Here is a 24,821-nt window from a genome sequence, read left to right as displayed (position 1 = left end):
TCAGGTTGGGAGCTTAAGAAGAAGGCGAGGGACTTCCCTGGTGGCGCAGTGGTTAAGAATCGCCTGCCAATGCAGGGGACACGGGTTCAAGCCCTGGTCTGGGAAGATCCACATGCCGCGGGGCAACTAAGCCTGTACGCCACAACTACTGAGCCTGCGCTCTAGAGCCCGTGAGCCACAACTACTGAGCCCGCACACCAAGAGCCCATGCTCCACAACAAGAGAAGCCACCACAATGAGAAGCCTGCACACTGCAATGAAGAGAAGCGCCCACTCACCACTACTAGAGAAAGCCGGGGCGCAGCAATGGAGACCCAACGCAACCAAAAATAAATAAATAAATAAATATTTAAAAAACATAACCATTAAATAATTTTAAAAAAAAGAATGCGAAAATTTGAAGTAACTGTTGTAGAAAATAGAAAAACTTATCTATGGTCACACAGAAGGACTGCCTGGCAGCATAAGGCAAAATGAGGTTCGTAGTAGACATTCGTCATTTCTTTTGGCTACCCAACAGCTAGAACGCCCTTTTTTGGGAATCACACTCCCCAACCTTCATGGATCCTCACCTCCCTCAACAGAAGCTTTAGTCTTATTTCCTAACTCTCTTGCAACCTAGCATGTGAGACCTAGGCTCATTCAAAAACCTGTGCATCAGAAGCTAAGAAATAAGGATCCATTCTGGAGAGAACAGCAGTAGTTACCTCTAGACAACCAAGTGCAGCCTCCTGTACTTGGCATCAGCAATCACACTGTAGTGTGTGTTGCATGCGATGTCCACAGTGAAGTCCATGATGTGAGTCTGAGCCTTGTTCCTGACTGCCTCTCTCTTTGGCACTCCTAAAGACTGTGTTAGATATCTCATAACTCAATAAATACTACTGCAGATTAAAATAGCCAAAGTTGGCTTCCACTGTTTGCTGAAAACAAAGTCTAAATTAGATAGAAAAGAAAGTGAAGGAAAGGTTAAGAGCTAATAGACTGGGGACTTCCCTGGTGGCGCAGTGGTTGAGAATTCGCCTGCTAATGCAGGGGGCACAGGTTCGATCCCTGGTCCAGGAAGATCCCACATGCCGCGAAGCAACTAAGCCCGAGTGCCACAACTACTGAGCCTGCGCTCTAGAGCCCACCAGCCACAACTATTGAGCCTGCGTACTGCAACTACTGAAGCCCGCGTGCCTAGAGCCCGTGCTCCACAAGACAAGCCACTGCAATGAGAAGCCTGTGCACCACAATGAAGAGTGGCCCCCGCTTGCTGCAACTAGAGAAAGCCTGCGCACGCAACAAAGACCCAACGCAGCCAAAAATAAAAATACAATTAATTAAAAAAAAAAAAGAGCTAATAGACTGCGGGTAAAATGAAGAGGTTAAGAAGCAGCTATTGGGCTTCCCTGGTGGCGCAGTGGTTGAGAATCTGCCTGCCAATGCAGGGGACACGAGTTCGAGCCCTGCTCTGGGAAGATCCCACATGCCGCGGAGCAACTGGGCCCGTGAGCCACAATTACTGAGCCTGCGCGTCTGGAGCTTGTGCTCCGCAACAAGAGAGGCCGCGATAGTGAGAGGCCCGCGCACCACGATGAAGAGTGGCCCCCACTCGCCGCAACTAGAGAAAGCCCTCGCCCAGAAAACGAAGACCCAACACAGCCAAAAATAAAAAATAAAAAAAAAAAGAAGCAGCTATCTCTTTGGAATTAAACGGGGTCAAAGGAGGAGAGCACTGAAGCTGGCTAATTTCTTTATCAAAGAACTTCTACCTAGTTTAAGAGCCTTTAAAGAGGGAGCTAATTTACGTTAGAGAGTTAACTTCAACTAGGCATCCTGGTGTACCTACTAGGGAAAAAACTTTAGAGCTAGGAATCGGAACTTAATCCCAGTTGTAATTGTACTAAATTGTTATACAACCATACAAACTCTTTTACCTCCCCAATCTACTAAAATTTAGTCCCTTGAACATTTCAAAGGTTCCCTCTAGCACTAAACTTGGCTAAACATTTTATTATTGGAATGGGTTAAATCTTACTGCTATATGCTTCCTTCTACTGGACGGTCCCTTTTTGTAATACGCTTTACTCTTGTAATTACTGTTCAATACTCAGTATTTCATCTTCCCTATTGAGGGAAGGGATATAAATGAATATACTGTATCCCCAGTATCTGTGACAATGCTTAATACCTAAATAAGGAAGAAATTTGTTGCGAATGATACCTGCTTTTTCCCCCAAGTTTATTTCACCTGCTCATTAAAGAAAAATACATATGAAATCAACTTAAAATCGCTGTACTCCTAATAACCAAAATCCGGTTAATATTCCAGTACATTTGTATTTGTTCTGACAAAGACAAAAGTCCTTAAAAACAGTTTAATGTGTTTACACTTTTTCACTTATTATGTCCCTGCACGGTGCTTTCCTGGCTGCTTTATAGATAATCAATATTCTTTGCAAACCATATGACATAAACAGGCACTTTTCCTGGCCTACCAGCTAGTGGCTACACTTCTACAACTACCATATATTATTTATTCAATCCTTTTCCTTGATTACTAGTTATTTCAGGTTTTAAATGTGGCAATCACAGCAAAATTTAAGTGCTAAGTGCCTGAGGACTCCACTAATAGGAAAGGCCTCTGTTGATATTAACAGACAAGAAGACAGATGGAAGCTCAGCAGTTGAAATTTTCAGTGAGGTAAACAAAAACAAGTTACAGTTGGTCCAGATTTGAATTCTCAATCCATCTGTGTCACTGACATAATTTTGTCCAAAATCCAAACCACCAGAAAAGAAAAATTAAGTTTTTTTCACACTGCATGCAACTGTGTGATAAATTAGGAAGCAATCCGATATTAGGGTCTGTCTCCCCCAAATAAGCATCCTGTAACAAGTCTGCCACACTGCACAGCTCCAAGAGAGGACCATTCACATCACAGTCTGCATGAATGACACCCCCTGAAGTTGTGCAGTGCAAAATCCTAAATACTCTGGATTAAAAATAAAACTTCAGTTTAGCGTCTGTAAAAATAAAGTTTAGTATTGTCTAACACATGGAAAATTGACTTCATATATGATAATTCTAATAAAATCAAAATATATTATTTACCCCAAACATCCCATTTCCCTACCCACTGTTGACAAATGGGTGTTTACTATGCTTTAAAAATCTATGCCCCATGGAACTTCCCTGATGGCACAGTGGTTAAGAATCCGCCTGCCAATGCAGGGGACATGGGTTTGATCCCTGGTCCAGGAAGATCCCACACGCCGTGGAGCAACTAAGCCCATGCACCAGAACTACTGAGTCTGTGCTCTAGAGCCCACGAGCTACAACTACTGAGCCCATGCACCACAACTACTGAGCCTGTGTGCTCTAGGGCCTGCGTGCCGCAACTACTGAGCCCGTGTGCTGCAACTACTGAAGCCCGCACGCCTAGAGCCCATGCTCTGCAACAAGAGAAGCCACCGCAATGAGAGGCCTGCATACCGCAACAAAGAGTAGCCCCCGCTCACCCCAACTAGAGAAAGCCCACACACAGCAACAAAGACCCAATGCAGCCAAAAAAAAAAAAAATCTATGCCCCATTTCAGAGTTATGTTTAATATTATCTATTTTGTTGAACAAATACGAAATGACAATCATAGGTTTCCCACACAAAAGACGTTCATTCTTCTTAGACTTACAGTGAGGCAGTATCTTTGCAAAATCAGAAAACAGTAGTAAGCAATATTAAATAAGGGTCAGAATTACATTAGGCTCTGTTCTATGCAATCCAACGCTCCCAACCACCCTAGAGCTAGATTAGTATATTAAGCAGATAAAGAAGCAGAGAGGTCAAGTGAGGATGTCCAAGCCAGTATTTGGCAGAGCTAGAAATCAAGCCCAGAGAGCGTGGTCCCAGATTCTGTACTCCTTCCACACATAACCACACATCTCCACATACACAAAATCCTTTTGCTCTTGAGAATTAGGAAGTAGACTTAAGCCATTTAAGCCATAAAGCATTATTTTGCCCACAAAGCAGCATTTCTACAATTTTGAAAGTCAACTGTCAATTAAGAGGTAAGCAACTGACTAAATGCTACTGAATACTGTTGGAAAGCAGGGGTGTACCTTCTGTAGAAGGCCATCCCTTACGCACTTCGCCACCCTACTGTTGGTCTCCCAACTACACCAGTTCCTATAGGTCAAGGCCCAGGTCTAATGTTTGCAGTCCCAATGCTGAGCACCACACAGCGTCTCACATTCTGTACCAGCTGAATGAACAGATCTAACTACTACTGACTGGGTAAAGGGGGATCCAAGAACTTCGAAAAATGGTACGCCCAAGGCTTTAAGGAGCCAGATGGTGGCTGTATATGGCTGGAGCATGTGGGGAAAAAAAAAAAAAAAGGACTTTTTAAAAACTCCAAACCCAGAAAAGGGAACACTCTTGCACTGTTGGTGGGAATGTAAATTGATACAGCCACTATGGAGAACAGTATGGAGGTTCCTTAAAAAACTAAAAATAGAACTACCATACGACCCAGCAATCCCACTACTGGGCATATACCCTGAGAAAACCATAATTCAAAAAGAGTCATGTACCACAATGTTCATTGCAGCTCTATTTACAATAGCCAGGACATGGAAGTAACCTAAGTGTCCATTGACAGATGAATGGATAAAGAAGATGTGGCACATATATACAATGGAATATTACTCAGCCATAAAAAGAAATGAAATGGAGGTATTTGTAATGAGGTGGATGGGGTTAGAGTCTGTCATACAGAGTGAAGTAAGTCAGAAAGAGAAAAACAAATACAGTATGCTAACACATATATATGGAATCTAAGGAAAAAAAAAAAGGTCATGCAGAACCTAGTGGCAAGATGGGAATAAAGACACAGACCTACTAGAGAATGGACTTGAGAATATGGGGGAGGGGGAGGGGTGAGATGTGACAGGGTGAGAGAGTGTCATGGACATATATACACTACCAAATGTAAAATAGATAGCTAGTGGGAAGCAGCCACATAGCACAGGGAGATCAGCTTGGTGCTTTGTGACCGCCTGGGGGGGTGGGATGGGGCGGGTGGGAGGGAGGGAGATGCGGGAGGGAGGAGATATGGGAACGTGTGTATATGTGTAGCTGATTCACTTTGTTATAAAGCAGAAACTAACACACCATTGTGAAGCAATTATACTTCAATAAAGATGTTTAAAAATAATAATAAAAAAATAAATTAAAAAATTTTAAAAAAAAAATTCCAAACCCAATTTTCACAAACTATTTCAAACTTTTTGCTCAAAAGCTTTGGCCTTGGTACCTTCCCTACAGGTTGTGCACTTAAAGGACTAAATACTAAGCACCAGAGATAGCAGGCTTATGTTTCTCTTGCCCCTTTAGCAACTTTGAAGATCCAATAGTCATTTTCCTCAACTTTAATAATGATCATTTGCTCAGTACTAACTGGTTGACATATTAAAGATTCAGTCCTCTACCTCAAGGTTTTTGGAAGAATTTGGAATGAAATTGCTCAAGAAACCAAATTAACATGAGGTTAAGGATTTTAATATTTCAAAGATTATAAATTTGGTTGAAAGTTAAATAATCTTAAGAGATCCAGCTGGAGTATAACTTAGTACATATAATTTTTTTTTATTCTTCTGTGATTTCAGATGATTATTTTGTCCTGCGCTACTGAGCCACAGGAGAAAATGACGACAACTCAGATTTTAATATAACTGAAATAAGCACAAATTTACATACTAAGGCAGAAGTATTATATGATACAGCACCTGTGTACAGTAATACTGGTCAAATTCATCCACTTCATGTGGATAGTCTGAGTCTCTGAAACAATGCAACCATACATCTAAAGAATATGAATGCTAGACTTAGGACTTGCTGGCAATGTGAGCTAATAATATATTATGTAAAAATACATCTGAACAACAACAAAAAAAACAGGCTACAGAATCATAAAATAACTGATTTAAATTGTCCAAGTAAACAATGGCTTCTTTGAGGAAAGGAATTACCTGAAAGTGGAGACACTTTTCAATGAGTACCCCCCTTTGTTGAATTCTGTAACATGTGCAAGACCCAAAAAAAAAAAAAAAAAAAAGTTTTAAAATAAAATCATCTAAAGAAATTGTGCATTTTGAGTAACCCTATTTTGAAAATAACAATGTCGCATTATCAAGACAATCCTTAAAACTCAGAATAGTCAAAGATTAAAAAAACAATGCTATTTAGTGCTGTGGAGAAAACTGGATCTCATATACTTGGCTGGTGGGACTACATGCTGGCCCAACCTCTAAGAATTCCACCTCTTGGAACCTATCCTAAAGAAAAACTGTGGATGTGCTCAAAACTACACCTCCAGAAATAACGATCACAACAAAGAAAAAAGATACTGTAAATGTAACAGTGTAGAAAAATATTCCTTCTATATAAAGTGAAAACACACTTCAAAACAGTATGATCTTTTAATTTAAGTGCTGTGCTGGGGTGATGGAATGTTCTAAATCTTAACTGAGATGGTGGTTTCACAGCTGTTTACATTTGTCAAAACTCAAGTTGTACACTTAAAATGAGTGTGTGTAACTGTATGCAAATTGTACATTAATAAAGTTGATTTAAAAGAAAAAAAGTACAGTATGTGACGTACCTTAAGCTTACTGAGGGAAGGAACTGGGTCCTAATTTAGGGAAACAGGGTTCTTTATTCACCTGAGTACTTGCCAGGATTTGGGGGCAGGAACTACACAGTTTGACCAGTCATTAGAGAATCTGAGCAGCGGAGCAATGCAGGTGGAGAGAAATGAGACGAGAAGAAAAAACCGAGAGCCAACAAGGTGAGTTACACCATTTGCTGCTAAACTCCTAACTCAATAAAAATCACTAAACTTGCAAAACGCTTGCAACTAATGGATTCTTGTCTCAGTTAATAGCATGTACAATCCCAGAACCACACAGACAAAAGGAAACTTCAACACCTTAAACTACTAATAAATGGCCAAACTTTGGGCAGGACATTAGACTTTCAGAGCCTAAAGAACAGGAGAGCTAGATAAATTTAGTTAAAACTCCAATGTGCAGGGACTGACAACTGGATTAATCCCTAAAATTGAGTTGGATGTTCACATACATTGTTTCATTTAATTCTCAGAAATGTGCACAGAAGCCTATCCAGTAGAAGTCCACTCTAGAGTCAAGGGCTCTTTTCACACATCATAGTTAGAGCCTGGAATCCTCAGCATCCAGCACTGCTTCACACCTCTGCCTTCATGTTAGGTGAATGACAAAGAGTTTATAACTAAAAGGTGTAAAGAGAAAATATGTCTCTTAACTTGCTCTGGTAGTATATGAAGCACTGTCCTTAGGGCTAACGCAAAGTCAAAGGCAGGCGGAACTTGTCTCCCTTGGCATTTTCTCTCTTTAATCCCCACTTGAAGGCATGCAGTTCTGTCTTTCCTGAGATTTGAGGGCTGGCCAAATAAAGTGGTGGATTCCAGTGATTTGGTACAAAGGCATTTCTCTGTAGTATATAATACTTACCAAAAAAAACCCCCAACAAATCAAAACAAATACACACATTTTTTTTAAATGTATAAATTCCTAATTCTGTAGGACTGAAGTCAAGCCAAATACTGCCACATCTCAAGAACTTCTTGCCCTTCCCTATCATGGGCTGGACCAGAAGGTCAGGCAGCTTTCTATGTTTAAAACGTCTATACTGGGGACTTCCCTGGTGGCACAGGGGTTAGGAACCCGCCTGCCAATGCAGGGGACACGGGTGCAAGCCCTGGTCCGGGAAGACTCCACATGCCGCGGAGAAACTAAGCCCGTGCACCACAGCTACTGAGCCTATGTGCTGCAACTACTGAAGCCCGCGCACCTAGAGCCTGTGCTCCACAACAAGAGAAGTCACTGCAAAGAGAAGCCCGGGCACCTCAACGAAGAGTAGTCCCCGCTCGCCCCAACTAGAGAAAGTCCACACGGAGCAACGAAGACCCAACACAGCCAATAAATAAATAAATAAATAAATAAATAATTTTTAAAAAATTAAAAAAGAAACCAAAACCCTCTACAGTGGGAAATTTATATCTATGCCAGATGTAAAGTAAGTATCTCTCACTTATCCTTCCATACATTGTGATTCTGGAGGTGGGACTCTGCAAACCACATTTCTGCTCTGCCAGGGGCTCCCTGTTAAACTCTGCAGATGGGGTGGGCAGTGCTAAAGCTGCTAGAGGGGACTTGCCTCTTCCAGGCTTCTTGTCCACCTGAAGTGCCTGTGAGCATCACCCAACATCCCTGCAGCAATTCATCCAATTTGCAGTTTATCCCACACTGAGAGAACCAGTTTGTCACAGCACCTCTCCCCGCACGGCCCTACCGGCTCCCCCACCTGAGGGCGAGACTCTCTTCAGAGGTCTGGATCCCAGCTAGGGCTCCTTCTCTCAAGTTTCTGAATTTTAATAACTTCAACTTTTTCTCTTCGTTTCTTCCCCCAGACTTAGGAGACGTAGCTGCTTCCTATAGCTGCTACCTCCACAATACCTTAAAGTTCTCTTTTCATCTTTCAGTCACCTAAGTAACAACTTGACATATGTGACAGCTCCCAGGTGTCCACAGACTGCCAGAGTAAGGATCAGCCCAGCCGCCTGCGCCCCACCTAGTACCACCCCACCCCTCTGGCCCTCCACTCAGCAAAAGACACAAAGGACAGCTGGGAAGCAGGAGGGCAGTTGTGCCAGTTAAGGAAATGACATGTCTAGAGGGAGCCCACACAAGCATCTTGGCCCACAGATGTCTGGGAGTCCTTCCACTTGACACAGGCAGAAGCCACAGTGCCCATATCCAACAACTAGAAAATAATCAAATTCGGGATTTATTGGTATCAAAGTGAGTTTCACAGAAGTCAGGACCAACCCTACACTAACTAAAAGCCACCTTTCCTCGCCTTTCAAAGCAGAGGACCTCAGCTAGATGCTCTTTAGAGAACAATCTGATAATGTGCTCTAAGTAAGCCACACCCAAGTGTGAATGACCCAAACAGAATTTCACAATCATGGGAGAATTCTGAGACTCCCAACCACTATACAACCAACTTCTCCCCAACCATACTTCTCCAGTACTGATAAAAGATTTAAAGTCCAGCAATTCTGCACACAGCTTGGTAATACTCTGAGGCAACAATTTCACATATTTGGGCATCAAATGAATCTAAAGAAAAAGGTAAGCTGCACAAATCAAGATTAAGGAAAGTGATCTTCCTGCCAGAGGATATAAATAACCTTTCTCAGTCTTTCTCACTTCCATTATAAAGCTTTTTCAGTAGATGCGAGAGCAATAAGACTCTTGATACTGAGCAAAATGGGCAATATTTCTGTAGTTCGCAATCACATTTTTCTGTTTTCCAACAGAAGTTATATGATTAATTCTGTGATATAAATAAGAGAGACTAACTAGTATGATAATGTAAACACCTACAATTTTATAATTATAAGGTGAATCTTTGGACTTGGACTGCAACATTTGGGGCTTTAAAAAATACAATCTTCTTTTTTTTTTTAATGAATGTTAGTGTGTTTCTATACTACCCCTCTCCTCCTGCTCCAGCCATACACTGGCTTTCATTTTACTAAAATCAAATATTTGAATTAAATCATTCTACTACACATGCCAGCTAATGGCAAAATGAAGTAGCTGATATGTACCAAGCAGAAAAAATTATCTTGAGTATTTGTTTTAGTCTGCCATAAACAATAGAGGGACCTGTCAACAATCAGTACAAGGAACACAGTAGATATTCAGTGTACTCACTAATACTCGTAATGTTTAAAATATTAACATACATTGGTCATAATTTACATAAATACATAACCCCAATTGGCTTAATGATTCAACCAAAGAAATAAAGTAGCAGGACTTCCCTGGTGGCGCAGTGGTCAAGAATCCGCCTGCCAATTACGGGTTCGAGCCCTGGTCCGGGAAGATCCCACATGCCATGGAGCAACTAAGCCCGTGCGCCACAACTACTGAGCCTGCGCTCTAGAGCCCTCGAGCCACAACTACTGAGCCCATGTGCCGCAACCACTGAAGCCCACGCACCTAGAGCCCGTGCTCCACAACAAGAGAAGCCACTGCAATGAGAAGCCGCGCACTGCAATGAAGAGTAGCCCCCGCTCGCTGCAACTAGAGAAAGCCCGCGCGCAGCAACGAAGACCCAACGCAGCCAAAATAAATTAATTAATTAAATAAATCTATAAAAAAAGAAAAAAATAAAGTAGCGCTTTGCAGTAAAGAAGTGTATGTGTGCACTCTTAAAATATTAAAATTGCTGTAACTTGTGCACTCTTAAAATATTAAAATTGCTATAACTTGATTACTCATAAGAGGGAACATATGCAAGTTCTACTTTCTTTTTTCATTATAGTGGACCTAAATATCTGCATTTTTACATCCACACCTGAGGGGCTTAGGGAGCGAAAGCCTGCTGAGTAGGACTGGGTTCTTGGCTATCAGAGTCCCACTGCATACTTATACAGTAAAATCTGCTAGTGCAATCCCTACAACAAACGGAGATGACATTGGACTTCTCCAACTCCTATGTTTATGGCCCTGTTACAACTAACCCACTATTATCAATTAAGCAGTAGAAAACAAAAGGCTAGTGTGTATGTATGGGAACCATGAGGGTGAGGGTATACAGGCTTTTTAAAAAAGTATACATGGCGCTCAAAACCCTGACCCAAGGAGTGTCAAATATTTTATTTTTCTGATGGCTACAAAGAGCAAATTAAAATATCTTTTCACCAGTTTTTAAAAAAGAATGAAATCTTGCCATTTGTGACAATGTGATGAACCCAAAAGACATAATGTTAAGTGAGATAAGCCAGACACAAAGACAAATACGCATGTCACTTATGTGCAGAACCTTAAAAAAAAAAAAAGTCAAACTCAAAATAACAGAGATTAGAAAGGTGGTTATCAGAGTCTGGAAGGTGGAGGGAAAGGGAAGATATTGATCAAAGGATACAAACTTTCAGTTAGAAGATGAATAAGTTCTGGAGACCTAATGTACAGCATGCTGACCATAGTTAATAATAATGTATTATATACTTGAAATTTGCTAAGAGATCTGTAGACCACCAGAACAAAAGAGATCTCTCTGACCACCAGAACAAAAACAACAAAAGTAAGTAACTATGGAAAGTGACAGATAATGTTAGTTTGTGGTAATCATTTCACAGTGTATACATATATCAAAACATCACCTTGTACACATTAAATACACACAATTTTTATTTGTCAAAAGTTAAAGTTTTTTTTCACTATGATGACTCAATTAACAATAGGACCAACATTTGTTTCCTAGAGTGCCTTTACAGGATTTCCGAAAATAAAGCAAATGACTTAAATTTTATCCCTGATTTTCTTTTCAGGCAGAAAATAGTATTTCTAGTTTCTGTACCACAATGTACTTCATACTAGGAATATAAGCACGACTACAGTCAAGACTGTCTCAGAAGAAGAGAAAAAAACCCCAATCCCAACCAACACAGAGTGCTGGGCAGTCACATTTCATATAAAGGATGTTCCCTTGCCAACATGGCATAATTCAAAAGTTGGAAAATACATCATTTTAACTGGTAAACACCATCAGTATCAGAGGTTGTATAGGAGAGGGGAGACAGGGAAGGAGATGGCAATGAATTAAGACGAAAAGACCAGGTTGTGAAAACAACCTGAACTCTGGCCTGAACACAGTAGAGAGTAACAATGATCACATTGGGTGTTTTTAGAATAATGTGGCAATGTGGAAAATGAAGAGAGAAAGAAAGAGGGAAACAGCACGTGCGTGTGTGTGTAAGCGAAGACAGGAAGATTTGTTCTCCGATTACTGCAAAAATGTGCAGGAGAGGGTAAGAGCCTGAGAGGATGGGAGACAGGAATGGGTTAGGAGAAGGACAGGCATTTCTAAGGTTCAGTCGGCTTATGACTGAATGTCTAAGAGAGAAGAGTGGGGAGGAGAGAAGAGGAAACAGAAGTAAACTGTAGGCAACTGGGTAATGTTAATGTAATTAATAAAGAAAAGAAACACCAGAAGTACTAATGCATGGGAGGGGGAGACAGCAAAATGAATACATTCCACTGTAAAATAAAGTTGATTTTAAAACGTCTGCAAGACATCTAAGTGGAGATAAAAAGTAGGCACTTGGAGAGACCTGAAACTCACCACTAGATTTTGGAATCATTGATCAATGCTGACTGCAGCCAAGAAAATGAATAAATGTGTTCAGGAGAATATATAATGAGAAAAGGTCCAAGGTCTGAACCCCAAGAGAACATGAACATTTAAAGGCTTTAAAACTATCATAGCAGATAGGATACAGGCCTTCATATTAGCTATACTGGAAAGCTATTCAAAATTTCAGAATACTGCTACTACTCAGCATTTGTCCTGGGTTGTTGTTGTTGTTGTTGTTTTTTGAGAATTGTTTAAAGTCAATTTAAAAGCCAAAAAGGAAAGTCAGTTCCAGGATTAAATGATCATGGCTTTGTCTCAACGAGAAGTTTTTAAAAAGGAATTAGAAATAACGGAGGCCCAGAAAAAGTGAGTTGGCCAAGGTCACAAAGTTTCTTAATACTTAAGACAAAAATAAAAGTCAAGGCTGTTCCTACCCATTATTCACCAGAATTGGCTCAAATTTTTCATTCTCCAGCAATCAAAACCAATCTTTTTTTTTTTTTTGGCCGTGCTGTGCAGCTTGCGAGATCTTAATTCCGTGACCAATGATTGAACCCAGGCCCGGTGGTGAAAGTGCCCACTGGACTGCCAAAGAATTCCCCAAATCCAATCTTTAATGATAAAAATTTACTGGCTGCTGACAATTTAAAAAATAATAATAATGGCTCACAAGGCTAAAGGATACTTCTTAAACGTTAGAAAGCAATGCAGGTTGCAAATGTTATTAGTTTTATGGGAACCAATAGAGATTTACCTGCTAAAATTTCTGCTTTGCTTCATTCAGCATTGTAATTTCTTAAAAGTATTTACTTAGAAAAATTTCAGCTAAAAAAAGTTAAAAAGGAATGAAGTACTGATACATACTACAATATGGATGAACCTTGAAAACATGCTAAGTGAAAGAAGTCAGACACCAAAAGCTGTATTGTATGATTCCATTTATATGAAATGTCCAGAATAGGTGAATCCATAGAGAAAGTAGCTGTACGGATGCCAGGGGTTGAGGGAGTAGGGACAGAGAGGGACTGCTAAAGGGTAGAGGGTGTCTTCTTTGGATGATGAACAAGTTCTGGAATTAGAAAGCGGTGATAGTTGCACAACTTTGTGAATGTTAAAACCACTGAATTGTACATTTTAAAAGGTGAATTTTATATGTGATTTGTATCCCCCAAAAATGAAGCATTTTGGTTTTCCTTTCATATTCAGTAAGATTTTAGCATTTTTTCTATGAAATGGAGACTGGAATAGCAAAAGAAAGTGAAGGGGAAATCATATGTATTACTTGATTATTTTTAGTTTGTAACAGTTTGTATATTGACTTTTTAGTAATGACTATATATCCATGAATTACACTTCTAAAGGAAAAAAACTCTTTCAAATTAAAAGACTGCATTTGAAGTGTCTGTGGTCCAAGCGAAGAAGTGCTGACTCATGTTACAGTTTTAGCACTGCTCAAATATCTTCCTAGAGTTTGATATGTCTAACCTGGAATGACATTCTTCTCCCCCAACCCCGCTTTTCTACTTATCTTTCAAAATTCAGCTCAAATGTCACCTCCCTAAAAACCTCTTTCCCTAAACCAAACTTGGAGGGTTTCCCCATCCAGAATGTCACATCTTTGGTGTTCCCACTGATGCTTTTGTTTTCTATATATGAGAAACTACTGGCTTTATGTATGATTTTAGTTCCACCAGATTCTACCCAACTTTGCATTGAAGCCAAGCATATATATACTAGGCCATTGTTTCTGCAAGGTGCACACTAAAATCATCTGGAGATCTTAAGACAAAACATAACAAAAAAACATTCTGGGGCTGGCAACTGTTAAATTTATAAACACCCAGATAATTCTGATGCACTACCTGTAAACTAACTGCTCAGATTATAGACCAGTATTCACAGAAAATATCTTCTACTTCCTACCACTCAAGACATCAGCAGCCCGCCCAATTAAACTAAGGGAAGATTCTGATAAGAAATAGGCAAGGTTTGGCCAAGTGTTCACTGACCTCTAATCACAGTCAGTGGCAGGAACCTGAACGGAGATTGCAGCACTTTTAGTTTAACCCTTATCTGAACCACAACAATAAAGACAGGGTAGACAGAGTACTTTATTCAGGGGGGAAAAAAATGTACTTAATGGTAATAGCTCTTTTACAGCTAAAGGTAAGAAACTTCAAGCTTTATAGCTGTAAGTCACTGTGCCTCCAACTGTGAAAAGAAATGACTTTTTTAAAAAAGCCAAAGCAAGAACTGCAGTGCAAATGTAGGGAGAATTTTACTGGAAAGCACTTTTCCTTATTCTCTCTAAATACAAGTGAGGAAATAAAGTAGGTACAAATACCCTCCGCTTAGTGGAAACCACAAAATTCAAATTAATATATAAACAAGTGTAAGATAATTCTATCTCTAGGCTTACTGAATGAAAAACATCGTTTAAAACCCACATTAGAGTGGTTATGGTCTGATGCAGTGATACCTCAAATGTATTTTCCACCTGCTCTTTAGTTCCTTCTCACTGGAACCCCGAACTTCCCCAAATCCAGGGACCCAGGAGAGAAGGATAGGAATATGCCACCCCAGAGAGGCAGTCCATCTTAAGGTAAACTATATTACTAAACAGGGCTCACGCAAAAGCCTGTAATTAAACTACAATAAGACACTATCCACCACACATAATGGATCTCTGGAATATATTATGTATTCATGCTCTCTTTCTCTTCCTCTCTCCCTCTCTCCCTCTTTCTCTCTCCCTCTCCCTCTCTCTCTCCCTCTCCTTCCAGCTTTCATATCTACTACTCCCTGTGTCCACTCTCCCCCCTGCTCTTCAAGTTCAAAAACATTCCTCAACAGATATTGATACCTTTCCTCAGACTATGGTAAATCCCAGATATTCCTTCTTCTATAACACACCTCACTGTAATTTGTTTCACAACTCTATTTTTCACCAGACAGGGATGCCTATCTTTTTTACTGGCTTAGTGACTATATACTATACATTCAATAAATGTCCATTTAATTGAACTGAAACATGTTTTATGAATGGATAATAAAAAGGCAGACAAATCGCAATGTTATGGAAGATTGAAATTTGGCCTTGGGCTCTTACTAGCTTACTAAAGCCACTTTTGCCCCTGCTCCACAGTAAGGGGGTAAAGGGGATGGTAATCCCAATGGTCCTTAAAGGTCACTAAAAACACAGTGACTGGGCTTCCCTGGTGGCGCAGTGGTTGAGAATCTGTCTGCTAATGCAGGAGACACGGGTTCGAGCTCTGGTCTGGGAAGATCCCACATGCCGCGGAGCAAGTAGGCCCGTGAGCCACAATTACTGAGCCTGTGCGTCTGGAGCCTGTGCTCCACAACAAGAGAGGCCACAACGGTAAGGGGCCTGTGCACCGCGATGAAGAGTGGCCCCCGCTTGCCATAACTGGAGAAAGCCCTCGCACAGAAACGAAGACCCAACACAGCCAAAAAAATTAATTAATTAATTTTTAAAAAAAAAGCTTGATAGCAATAATTTCAGATGCTACGATGCCTCCAATGCAGTACCCATATTTCTAAAAAAAAAAAAAAAAAAACCACACAGTGACTTTACAGCAATAACATTTTCCTCAGTATAAACTATAAAGAAATCTTAGAAAGCTCTAAAGAAATAAAAAGCACCCATAGTCTCAAGACACAAAGATAACATTTGTTAGATTTCTTTCTAGTATTTTCTCCACTACAGTGCCTTCAGTCACTGGATTGTAAAGACTTTAAAAATAAAAACTGATTTGCCCAAAACAGACCAAACCTCTGACAGTGACATATTGTGATGATACTGAAAACTAAAGGAGTTTGAAAATATGAAGAGGAAATAGCCAATTAAAAAAAAAAAAGCAAAATATGTCAACATTAGATTCTGAAACCAATACCTAAAAATACTTCAAATTATAGCCTAATCCTAATTATTCAGAAACATCTGAGTTACAGGCCAACTCAGAACTATAAAAATTTCTATGCCTAAGTATCCCTAGGGGATTTTAGAATAGCTACATCCAGGATTTTAACAAACATACAATGCCCTGAATAGTGTGGTGTAGCTCTTGGAAAAATGGATAATAAAGAATGCTTTCTGTTGATTCTCTGAGGGCTCTTAACCAGTTACCTACCCATTTCTTCCGATCACACATTAATGGTTTCTGTCACCAGAGATGCCAGGGCCACAGATTCCACTCTCAGACTATGGTGATCCCACATCCTATTTAATCTACAAATTGAAGATGACTACTTAATATTTAAAATAAAAAAACTTGGGAAGCATTTTTAAAAGTTGCTAAGATTTTAGCTGAAGTTAACTGATTCCCTATTATTCATCTCCTAATTTGTATATCCATGCTGATGTCCTTCATACATTACATTTCTTTCATATAGAAAAAAAAGAATTCTTATTTCTTTTTTTTTTTAATTTATTTATTTTTGGCTGCACTGGGTCTTTGTTGCTGCGCGGGGGCTTTCTCTAGTTGCGGCGGGCGGGGGCTACTCTTCGTTGCGGTGCGTGGGCTTCTCATTGCGGTGGCTTCTCTTGTTGCGGAGCACGGGCTCTAGGCACGTGGGCTTCAGTAGTTGTGGCACGTGGGCTCAGTAGTTGTGGCTCGCGTGCTCTAGAGCGCAGGCTCAGTAGTTGTGGTGCACGGGCTTAGTTGCTCCACGGCATGTGGGATCTTCCTGGACCAGGGCTCGAACCCGTGTCCCCTGCATTGGCAGGGGCGGATTCTTAACCACTGCACCACCAAGGAAGCCCAAGAATTCTTATTTCTTGATGTAACATTGCTACATATATTATGCCTTTCAGATCTATTTCGTTTTTAGAAAGTAAAATTATATAATATAGTCATTAGGCACCCACATCAGAACTGTGATGACTACAACCATAATGTCCAAAGCTCCTGCTGCATGCCATCCTCATTTCCTTGGTTCTGCTATTTATTTCTACAGTGCTTATGCATCAATGTTCATGATAGCACATTCAAATGTATGTTCAGAATCCATACTACTTGAATCCGAGGTGCGTAAGTTATTTTCTTCTTAAATCCATTTACACACAGGTAAACCAAAACACTAGATACAGCATAGGGAAAAAAGCAAAGATACTGACTTGCAGGCCAGGAATCTTAGTCATCCAATTTCTTTGGCCTACAGTCTCCTCATCGGAGAAGGAAAAGAATAGTGTTCTCTACTGTATATGGCTGTAAGTCATCACAAGTGTGGGAAAAAACTCAATTTCTACAAAGCAAATGCATAATATTTCTGATATCATTATTTAGCATGCTGGATACTCAGGAAGTACTTAATAATTTGACAAATCTCAATTTCTATTGTGTGAGAGCTGATCAATCTGGACTGAAGAAAGTGCTTGACAAAGAAGAGCTTAAGGCCTTCCTTGGTGGCGCAGTGGTTGGGAATCCGCCTGCCAATGCAGGGGACACTGGTCTGGGAAGATCCCACATGCCTCGGAGCAACTAAGCCCGTGCACCACAACTACTGAGCCTGCGCTCTAGAGCCCGCGAGCCACAACTACTGAGCCCGTGAGCCACAACTACTGAAGCCCGCGCGCCTGGAGCCTGTGCTCTGCAACAAGAGAAGCCACGGCAGTGAGAAGCCCACGCACCGCAACCAAGAGTATCCCCCGCTTGCCACAACTAGAGAAAGCCTGCGCACAGCAACAAAGACACAATGCAGCCAAAAATAAAAATAAATAAAATAAATAAATTTATTTTTAAAAAAAAAGAAGAGCTTAAAAAACAACACTCGACTCAATTTTTAACCTACTTTCAGTTATGCCTACATTCCATAATCAAAACATTAGGTAGTATATTAAACAATATCCATATAGCCTGAAAGTTTAATCACTACCAAAAGTAGTTCAGGGATTCTTAACCTGGAATCCATGGAGACCGAGGGGATTCACAAATAAGCTTGTCAAGAATCTGAATCCCCAGAAGTCATATGCAAAAAGTATGGTTTACTGTACTAGGAAGAAGGTCAGAAAATTCTTAAATTGGGACAACAACCAAAAGAGCTAAAAACTACACTGTTTCTACTCAAGTTTTTACTATATGAGTTTATCTTCTTCCTAAGAATGTTTTAATTACGATTTATAACAAGTCCATCTCCATCATGGTAAGTTTTCATGCCCTTTTTTTTTTTTAAATGGGAAAAAACATTATGAGCCAAAGATTCTCAGGGCTTAAAAAAAAGGGTCAGTTTTCTGAATCGCTTTTCTCACTAAAAGCTACGTTATGTACTAAAATACATATCAAATGAGTGGCTTTTAAATAGTGTAAGAGGGACTTCCCTGGTGGCGCAGTGGTTAAGAATCCTCCTGCCAACACAGGGAACACGGGTTCGAGCCCTGGTCCAGGAAGATCCCACATGCCGCGGAGCAATTAAGCCCATGCACCACAACTACTGAAGCCTGCGCGCCTAGAGCCCGTGCTCTGCAACAAGAGAAGCCACCACAATGAGAAGCCCGCGCACCGCAACAAAGAGTAGCCCCCGCTCACCACAACTAGAGAGAGCCTGTGTGCAGCAACGAAGACCCAACGCAGCCAAAGATAAATAAATAAAATAAATTTATTATAAATAAATTATAATTTTAAAAATCTGTATTTTAAAAAATGATAATTATTAAAGTAAAAAACAGAACTCAAGACTCCGTCAGCTCATAACAGGTTTTTAAGAGTTTGAAACTAAACCTCACCAAACAAAAAATAAATTGTAGGGAAGACTGGTGAAATTCTAATTTCAGAAGGTTGGTTTGCTAGGTTTTAATCAAATAAGTCAACTGCTTGAGTAAGTTAACTGTTTCCTAAGCCTACATTTTATTGACTTCATGATTAATTTTGAGAAGAAAATTAAAGGAATGTCATCCTGTCAGTGTAACATGTAAAGCTGAAATAAATTTGTTTTTGACCAAGCCACAGCTACAGATTTCATTTATTTGTTCGCAAAATACTCCGGTTCTTTATGACAGATAGATTAAGGAGGATCTCTTATCTTAGGTAGCTTTCAACTTATGTGACTTTAAGCTTTAACTGCTCTGTCACTTTTAGAGACTAAAAGAGGTTTTGCCCAGGAAAAAAGAGAGAGGAAAAAAAAATCCTATAATTCTAGCTAAACACGTAACTGCCAAGATTCAGTGTAACTGGGGCTTCCCTGGTGGCGCAGTGGTTGAGAGTCTGCCTGCTAATGCAGGGGACACGGGTTCGAGCCCTGGTCTGGGAAGATCCCACATGCCGCGGAGCGGCTGGGCCCGTGAGCCACAATTGCTGAGCCTGCGCGTCTGGAGCCTGTGCCCCGCGACGGGAGGGGCCGCGGTGGAGAAAGGCCCGCGCACCGCGATGAAGAGCGGTCCCCGCACCGCGATGAAGAGTGGCCCCCGCTTGCCGCAACTGGAGAAAGCCCTCGCACGAACCGAGGACCCAACACAGCCAAAAATAAATAAATAAATAAATAAGAAAATCCTTTAAAAAAAAAAAAAAAAAGATTCAGTGTAACTAATACATGTGCAAAATATCACTATATATAAGACCATTCATTACAGCACTGTTTGTATAGCAAAATATGGGGAACAATCTAATAGTTATCAATATGCAATTAGTTAAATTAAGGCCTAACCACAAGGTTCCACAAAACAGCTCTTTAGAAAATTAGTCACCTCGAAGACATAGGTGGGGGCAAGGGGAGGAATCAGGTACAGCATTTACTTGGGGAGGAGGGGAATAGGCCTAACATATATGCACTACGTCTCTCTGCTCTTTTGGGAAGAATATACAATAAAAGTTGTGGCTGTCTGGGGAGGGAAACTGGAATGCTGAAGGACAGATGAGTCTTAATTTTCCTCTATGTACCCTTTAGAACCTTTCAAAGGTGCTCTATGTATTTCCTAGTCAACAAAATAAAAGATTGATTTGTTTTGTTTTTAACAAATTTATGGGGTAGAATTAGAAACTTTTAGCTCAGGCACAGATTCAGGTAGAATCTACTGAGCAGTAACAATGTCAAATTATATAGAATAAATCTCCTAAAACTTTCTTTCAAAGAGACTGAAGCTCATTCATTCATTCAATCAGTATTTCAGGGCTGAGACATTAGATTTGCAGATTATGTGTTCTAGGCATCTGAGCAATGCCCAAGTCATCCAAGAATTCTTGCTTTCATGGAGCTTTAGTGGGAGTAGAGATAAACAGTAAATAATATAACTTTGAGTAATGATATGTGCTATACAGAAGAGACAAAATAGGGGCTAAAGAGCAACCATGGGGGAGGAGGGAGGACTATGCTTTAGGACAGTTAAGGTAAACCTCTCTGAGAATATGACATGTGAGCCAAGAACTGAACATTATGACAAAGCAAGCAACGCAATAAACAGGAGGAAAGCCCTGTGACTGGAACATGCGTAGCCTCTTATTGTTCAGGGTACAGCAGAGCAACAGTGTGGCTGCAATGGAGTGACCCAAGGGGAGAAGTGTGGGAGATGATCTCAGAGGTAGGCAGATCCCAGATGGATGGAGGGCCTTGTAGCTAGGAGGGAAAAAAGTCAAGATTTTAAGTGTGCTGCAGAACTTCTGTGGAGTTCTGAGCAGGGAAGTAACAAGATCTATGTTTTTAAAAGTAACACTAGCTGCTGTTTAAAAGGAGATCAGTACAGTAGGCCAGGTAACAAATGATGGAACTGAACAGTGGTTTCAGAGAGATAGGGAAATGTGTCTGATTCAGGATATAATTTGAAAAATAGAGCCCACAGAATTTGCTACTGGATTAGAAATGGGAATCTGAGTGGGATAGCAACTGGGTGAATAGTAATTCAAAAAATCATCTTTATGTGTATAGTTACAGTTGTTAAGGTACTCTGACATATATTATGTCATTTCATAATAACAAGAGGCAGGGAAAGGTCACACTGGGTCAAGATCCAAGTTCTGCCTCCTGCCAGTTTTAAGACCCTAGGAAAGTCCTTTGAATGGGTTTCTAGCCTATATAATGTATTGTCTACTTCACAAGACTTCTGCAGGTACCAAGTGGTTGAAGAATTTTGCAAATGTAAATAATGCCCATTTTGAGGTAGAAAGCATCACACTGTCCAATGAGAGATGGTACATTCCCATCATTCAGGACAGTAGTGTTACCCCATTCTATTCCACTGCCACCACTATTATATTCCACACAGAACCTAGTACTGTAGTTGACAGAGAAGAGACAAGCTTCTTTTTTTAAATTCTGATATAAAAAATAAACATTTTCACAGATTTTGGAAAAGCCTACATAATATAAGCATGGGCACTAGAAAAAAAAATAGTATAATCTTTTAATCTTTCCTAGGGATTGGAGAAAACAGTTCTTTTTGCTATAAATGGCATTAAAGTAAAACCACCGAACTCTTACAAGATAATACCCAAATCAAGGGACCTTTCATTAGAGAGATGTTATCAACAAGACTGTAAAATTAAGAGTACATATAAGTTATCACTGTCTTGTTTTAAATAGCAAAATGCAAAAGCCTGGTGTAAACTAAATTATTGTGTGCCAAATGAATTGAATTATGAGGACTTCAACTTATTCATATCTATAAGTTTATATACAAGGTCCCACAGAATTTATTTTTCCATCTAAGACTTTCATATTATTGCAGAATATCTCCAGCATTAAGCAAAAATGGAAAAATATAAGTAAAGTCTTTAATTCATTATGTATTTTGGAGAATTATCTTGAATGTCAATGTGTACTAGGTACTTAGTCGATAACCTGAATAACAGTAAATAAAAATCCAAGGATATCTGATGTATAGCTCTATCTTCCACCCCTCATTTTCAAGTGGGGCCTCAATAAACATGACCACTGGGGCCATGTGATTGTATTACAACCACATTGTAAGTACCCTCCAACGCACAGCCATTAAACTGCCTTGGACAGAGTCAGTCGAAGACAAATCTTTAACACAACCAATGAAGGTTTTACACAACACTGTGAAGGTTCACATCATTAGACCCCAGCGCACAATGACAATCTGTTCTACTTCTCTACTTGCTAAAACTTGCTACTTTACAAAACACGTCTTATTTCTCTAAATTAAGCACCTTTAGGTCAGAGACACCCCCATCTCAGATATATTTCATTGCAATCGCACTACACAATATACCATCTTTCAATCACTTAGCATGCATCTCCCCCCAAACTTTAAGGACAAACTAGATTAAATACACGTTCAGAGTTACAGCAAACAAAATGATGCTGCAATTTAGACACTTTAACTCGCATATTGAGCAACACAGAGGTTCAACTAATTTCCTTCACTAAAACTGACAAAAAACACCTAAAGGTTTTGTCTTCGTGGACTGCAAGAAACATTTCACGTCTGAGGACTTGATATTTATGTAAAGAGTTTCAAAACCAAGATGAATTTTTCATGGTTCCATTGGTACTTGGCAAAGTACATACATATTCATGAAGAGCTGAAAAACGGTATTGATAATTTAAAGCGCACAAAATCGAGAGGCAAAAGGTTTCACAAGGTCCCGCGTATCTGTACTGCACCCCCTCCCCCAATCCCCGCTCGGTCTCGTGTTAGAACTATTTCCTCTAAACAGAAACAGTCCTAAAAGAGTTTGCCAACTAGAGTAAACTCACTTCGCGAAGATAACGAGCGGAAACGCATTTAAAGAAGAGGAGATCGCGGAAGCGAGGGCGGTGGGGCGCGGAGCCCCCACGTCCCCCGAACCCCGGCAGCCAGGGGCGAGCATGTGCCGGCGGCTGCAGGATGCGCGGCCCTCCCGGAGCCGCCTCCCGTGGCACAGGGCCCCGCCCGGCCTCTCCCTCCCGGTTCATTCATTCTGAACCTGCGGCTGCCGCACCCCTGCGCTCCCGCCCGGGCCGAGACACGGATACGAGGCCGAGGGGCCGTGTCGGTCCACAACCCCCGCCTAGAGTCCGGGCCCCGTCGCGATTCCCGCGCGCCCGCGGCCTCCGCTTGGGGTGGTCTGAGAGGCCGCGGAGGCCCGCTCCCAAGACCAGAGCCCCGCAAGCCCGCGGCCCCACCCTCCGCCAGGGCGCGGGCCAGGCCTTCCCCGCTCGCGGGCCGACCGCCTGGGAGGCCCCGATCCCCGCTGCCGGGCTGCCCCACTGCGGCCGGAAGTCTCCCCGGCGCCCCCTCCTCAGCGCCCGACTTTCCTCGCCGCCGCGGCCAGACCCTCTCAGCGCTGCCTCGGGCCTCCCAGCGCGGGCCGCGGGCCGGAGGAAGCGAGGGGCCACTCCGCCCGGTCCGTCGAGAGGGCAAGAGCAGAGCGGGTAGCCGGAGGCGGGCCCGGGTGGTTACCTTGATAATCCTGCGGGGCAGCCCGGCCATCTTGTCAGATCCCGAGTTCGGCCTCTGGTCTCGTCTCCGGCTCCGCTCGCCTCACGCACGAGTGGAAGTCCCGGGCTCCACTTCCGGGGGACGTTGCCGCGCCCGCCGCCGCCGCGCCGAGGCCCCCCGGGAAATGTAGTCCCTGCTCGGGCGCGGGCGAGCTTCCCTCGGACCTGGCCCCCTCCCCCGCGCTCCCCGCCCCAGCCGCGACCTGGGGGTGGCGGAAGTGACGCGCGGCGGCGGGGCAGGGACTTGGGAGAGGTGGTGCGGAGCGGCGCGGAGCAGCGCAGAGCCCCGTCGCTAGTGGCCGACCCTGCTGCGCGCTGGTGGGACTGAGTGGTCTGCGACCAGCGGGCCTCTTATCCACGGCCACGCCCGCGCCAATGGGCGACGTAACAGAAGCCCGGCCGCAGACGTACCATTCATTCATTCGTTCGTTCATTCAACTCTACTGCACGGCGCGCGGTCGGGGCTGGCGCTGGCCAAACGACTGAGGTCAAGTTGATCCGCGAGCTCCTTCCTCACAAGTAGGGGAAGACCGAAAGTCAGTAGCAAAGCTCCCAACTGTGGGTCTCGAAAGTTATCTAGGAAAAGCCTAGCCAGAATTTTGATGTTTAAATTTCGCATAAATCGGGTGTCTTTGACACACCCCTTAGACCTGGGAAAGCTAAAAGAGTTTGGAGAGAGTTGGGGGCGGGGAAGAAGAATGGCCTCTGAACGCCTGGCCCTAGTGGTTGACTCGCGGATTGGAGAGCTGGAGGAATGACCCAGGAGAGGATTAGAGATCCCAGTGTAATCCCTAAAAGAGGGATTACCTTTAGAGTGCGGGGCCCTAAAGGAGGATTAGAGTGAGGGTGCCCGGAAATGGGATTGTTGGGGAAGCATTTCCTAACATCCTGATGATTGATTGCTTGCTCTGTAATGGGCTTTTTGCGAGAGTTATTTTACTTTATCGTCATAGCAGTCTTAAAGTGCTTCCTCCACTTTACAAATGAGGCTCGGAGACATTCACTTTTTCCAAGGTTATGAGGGAAATGGAGCTGTTTTGTTCCCACGCAGGTCTGCCAAAACGTGGACCCCTTAACTCCTTAGCCACGGTGTTTCCTAGCACAGTAGCACAGACAGTAGATGGTGAATAAAGATATGCCAGATGCTATGTTAGTGGATGAGAATACAAAGAGGCTGACCCTAGGGAATTC

The 24,821-nt window shown here is 41.9% G+C and overlaps 1 protein-coding gene across 1 annotated transcript in view; it reads right to left on the bottom strand.

The window, feature by feature from the left end:
• Window positions 1-23,787, bottom strand: part of UBE2N (ubiquitin conjugating enzyme E2 N) — a 35,850-nt gene extending 12,063 nt beyond the window's left edge. The window contains exon 1 of the mRNA XM_057556290.1: window positions 23,593-23,787. Within this exon, the coding sequence (XP_057412273.1) occupies window positions 23,593-23,622 (30 nt within the window). The 5' untranslated portion in view covers window positions 23,623-23,787. The remainder of the gene's footprint in view (window positions 1-23,592) is intronic.
• Between the last annotated feature and the right edge of the window lie 1,034 nt (window positions 23,788-24,821).

The sequence above is a fragment of the Balaenoptera acutorostrata genome, chromosome 11, assembly GCF_949987535.1.
Source record: "Balaenoptera acutorostrata chromosome 11, mBalAcu1.1, whole genome shotgun sequence".
Classification (NCBI taxonomy): Eukaryota; Metazoa; Chordata; class Mammalia; order Artiodactyla; family Balaenopteridae; genus Balaenoptera; species Balaenoptera acutorostrata.
Note: the sequence above shows the minus strand (reverse complement) of the source record. Positions and strands in the feature narration are given on the sequence as shown.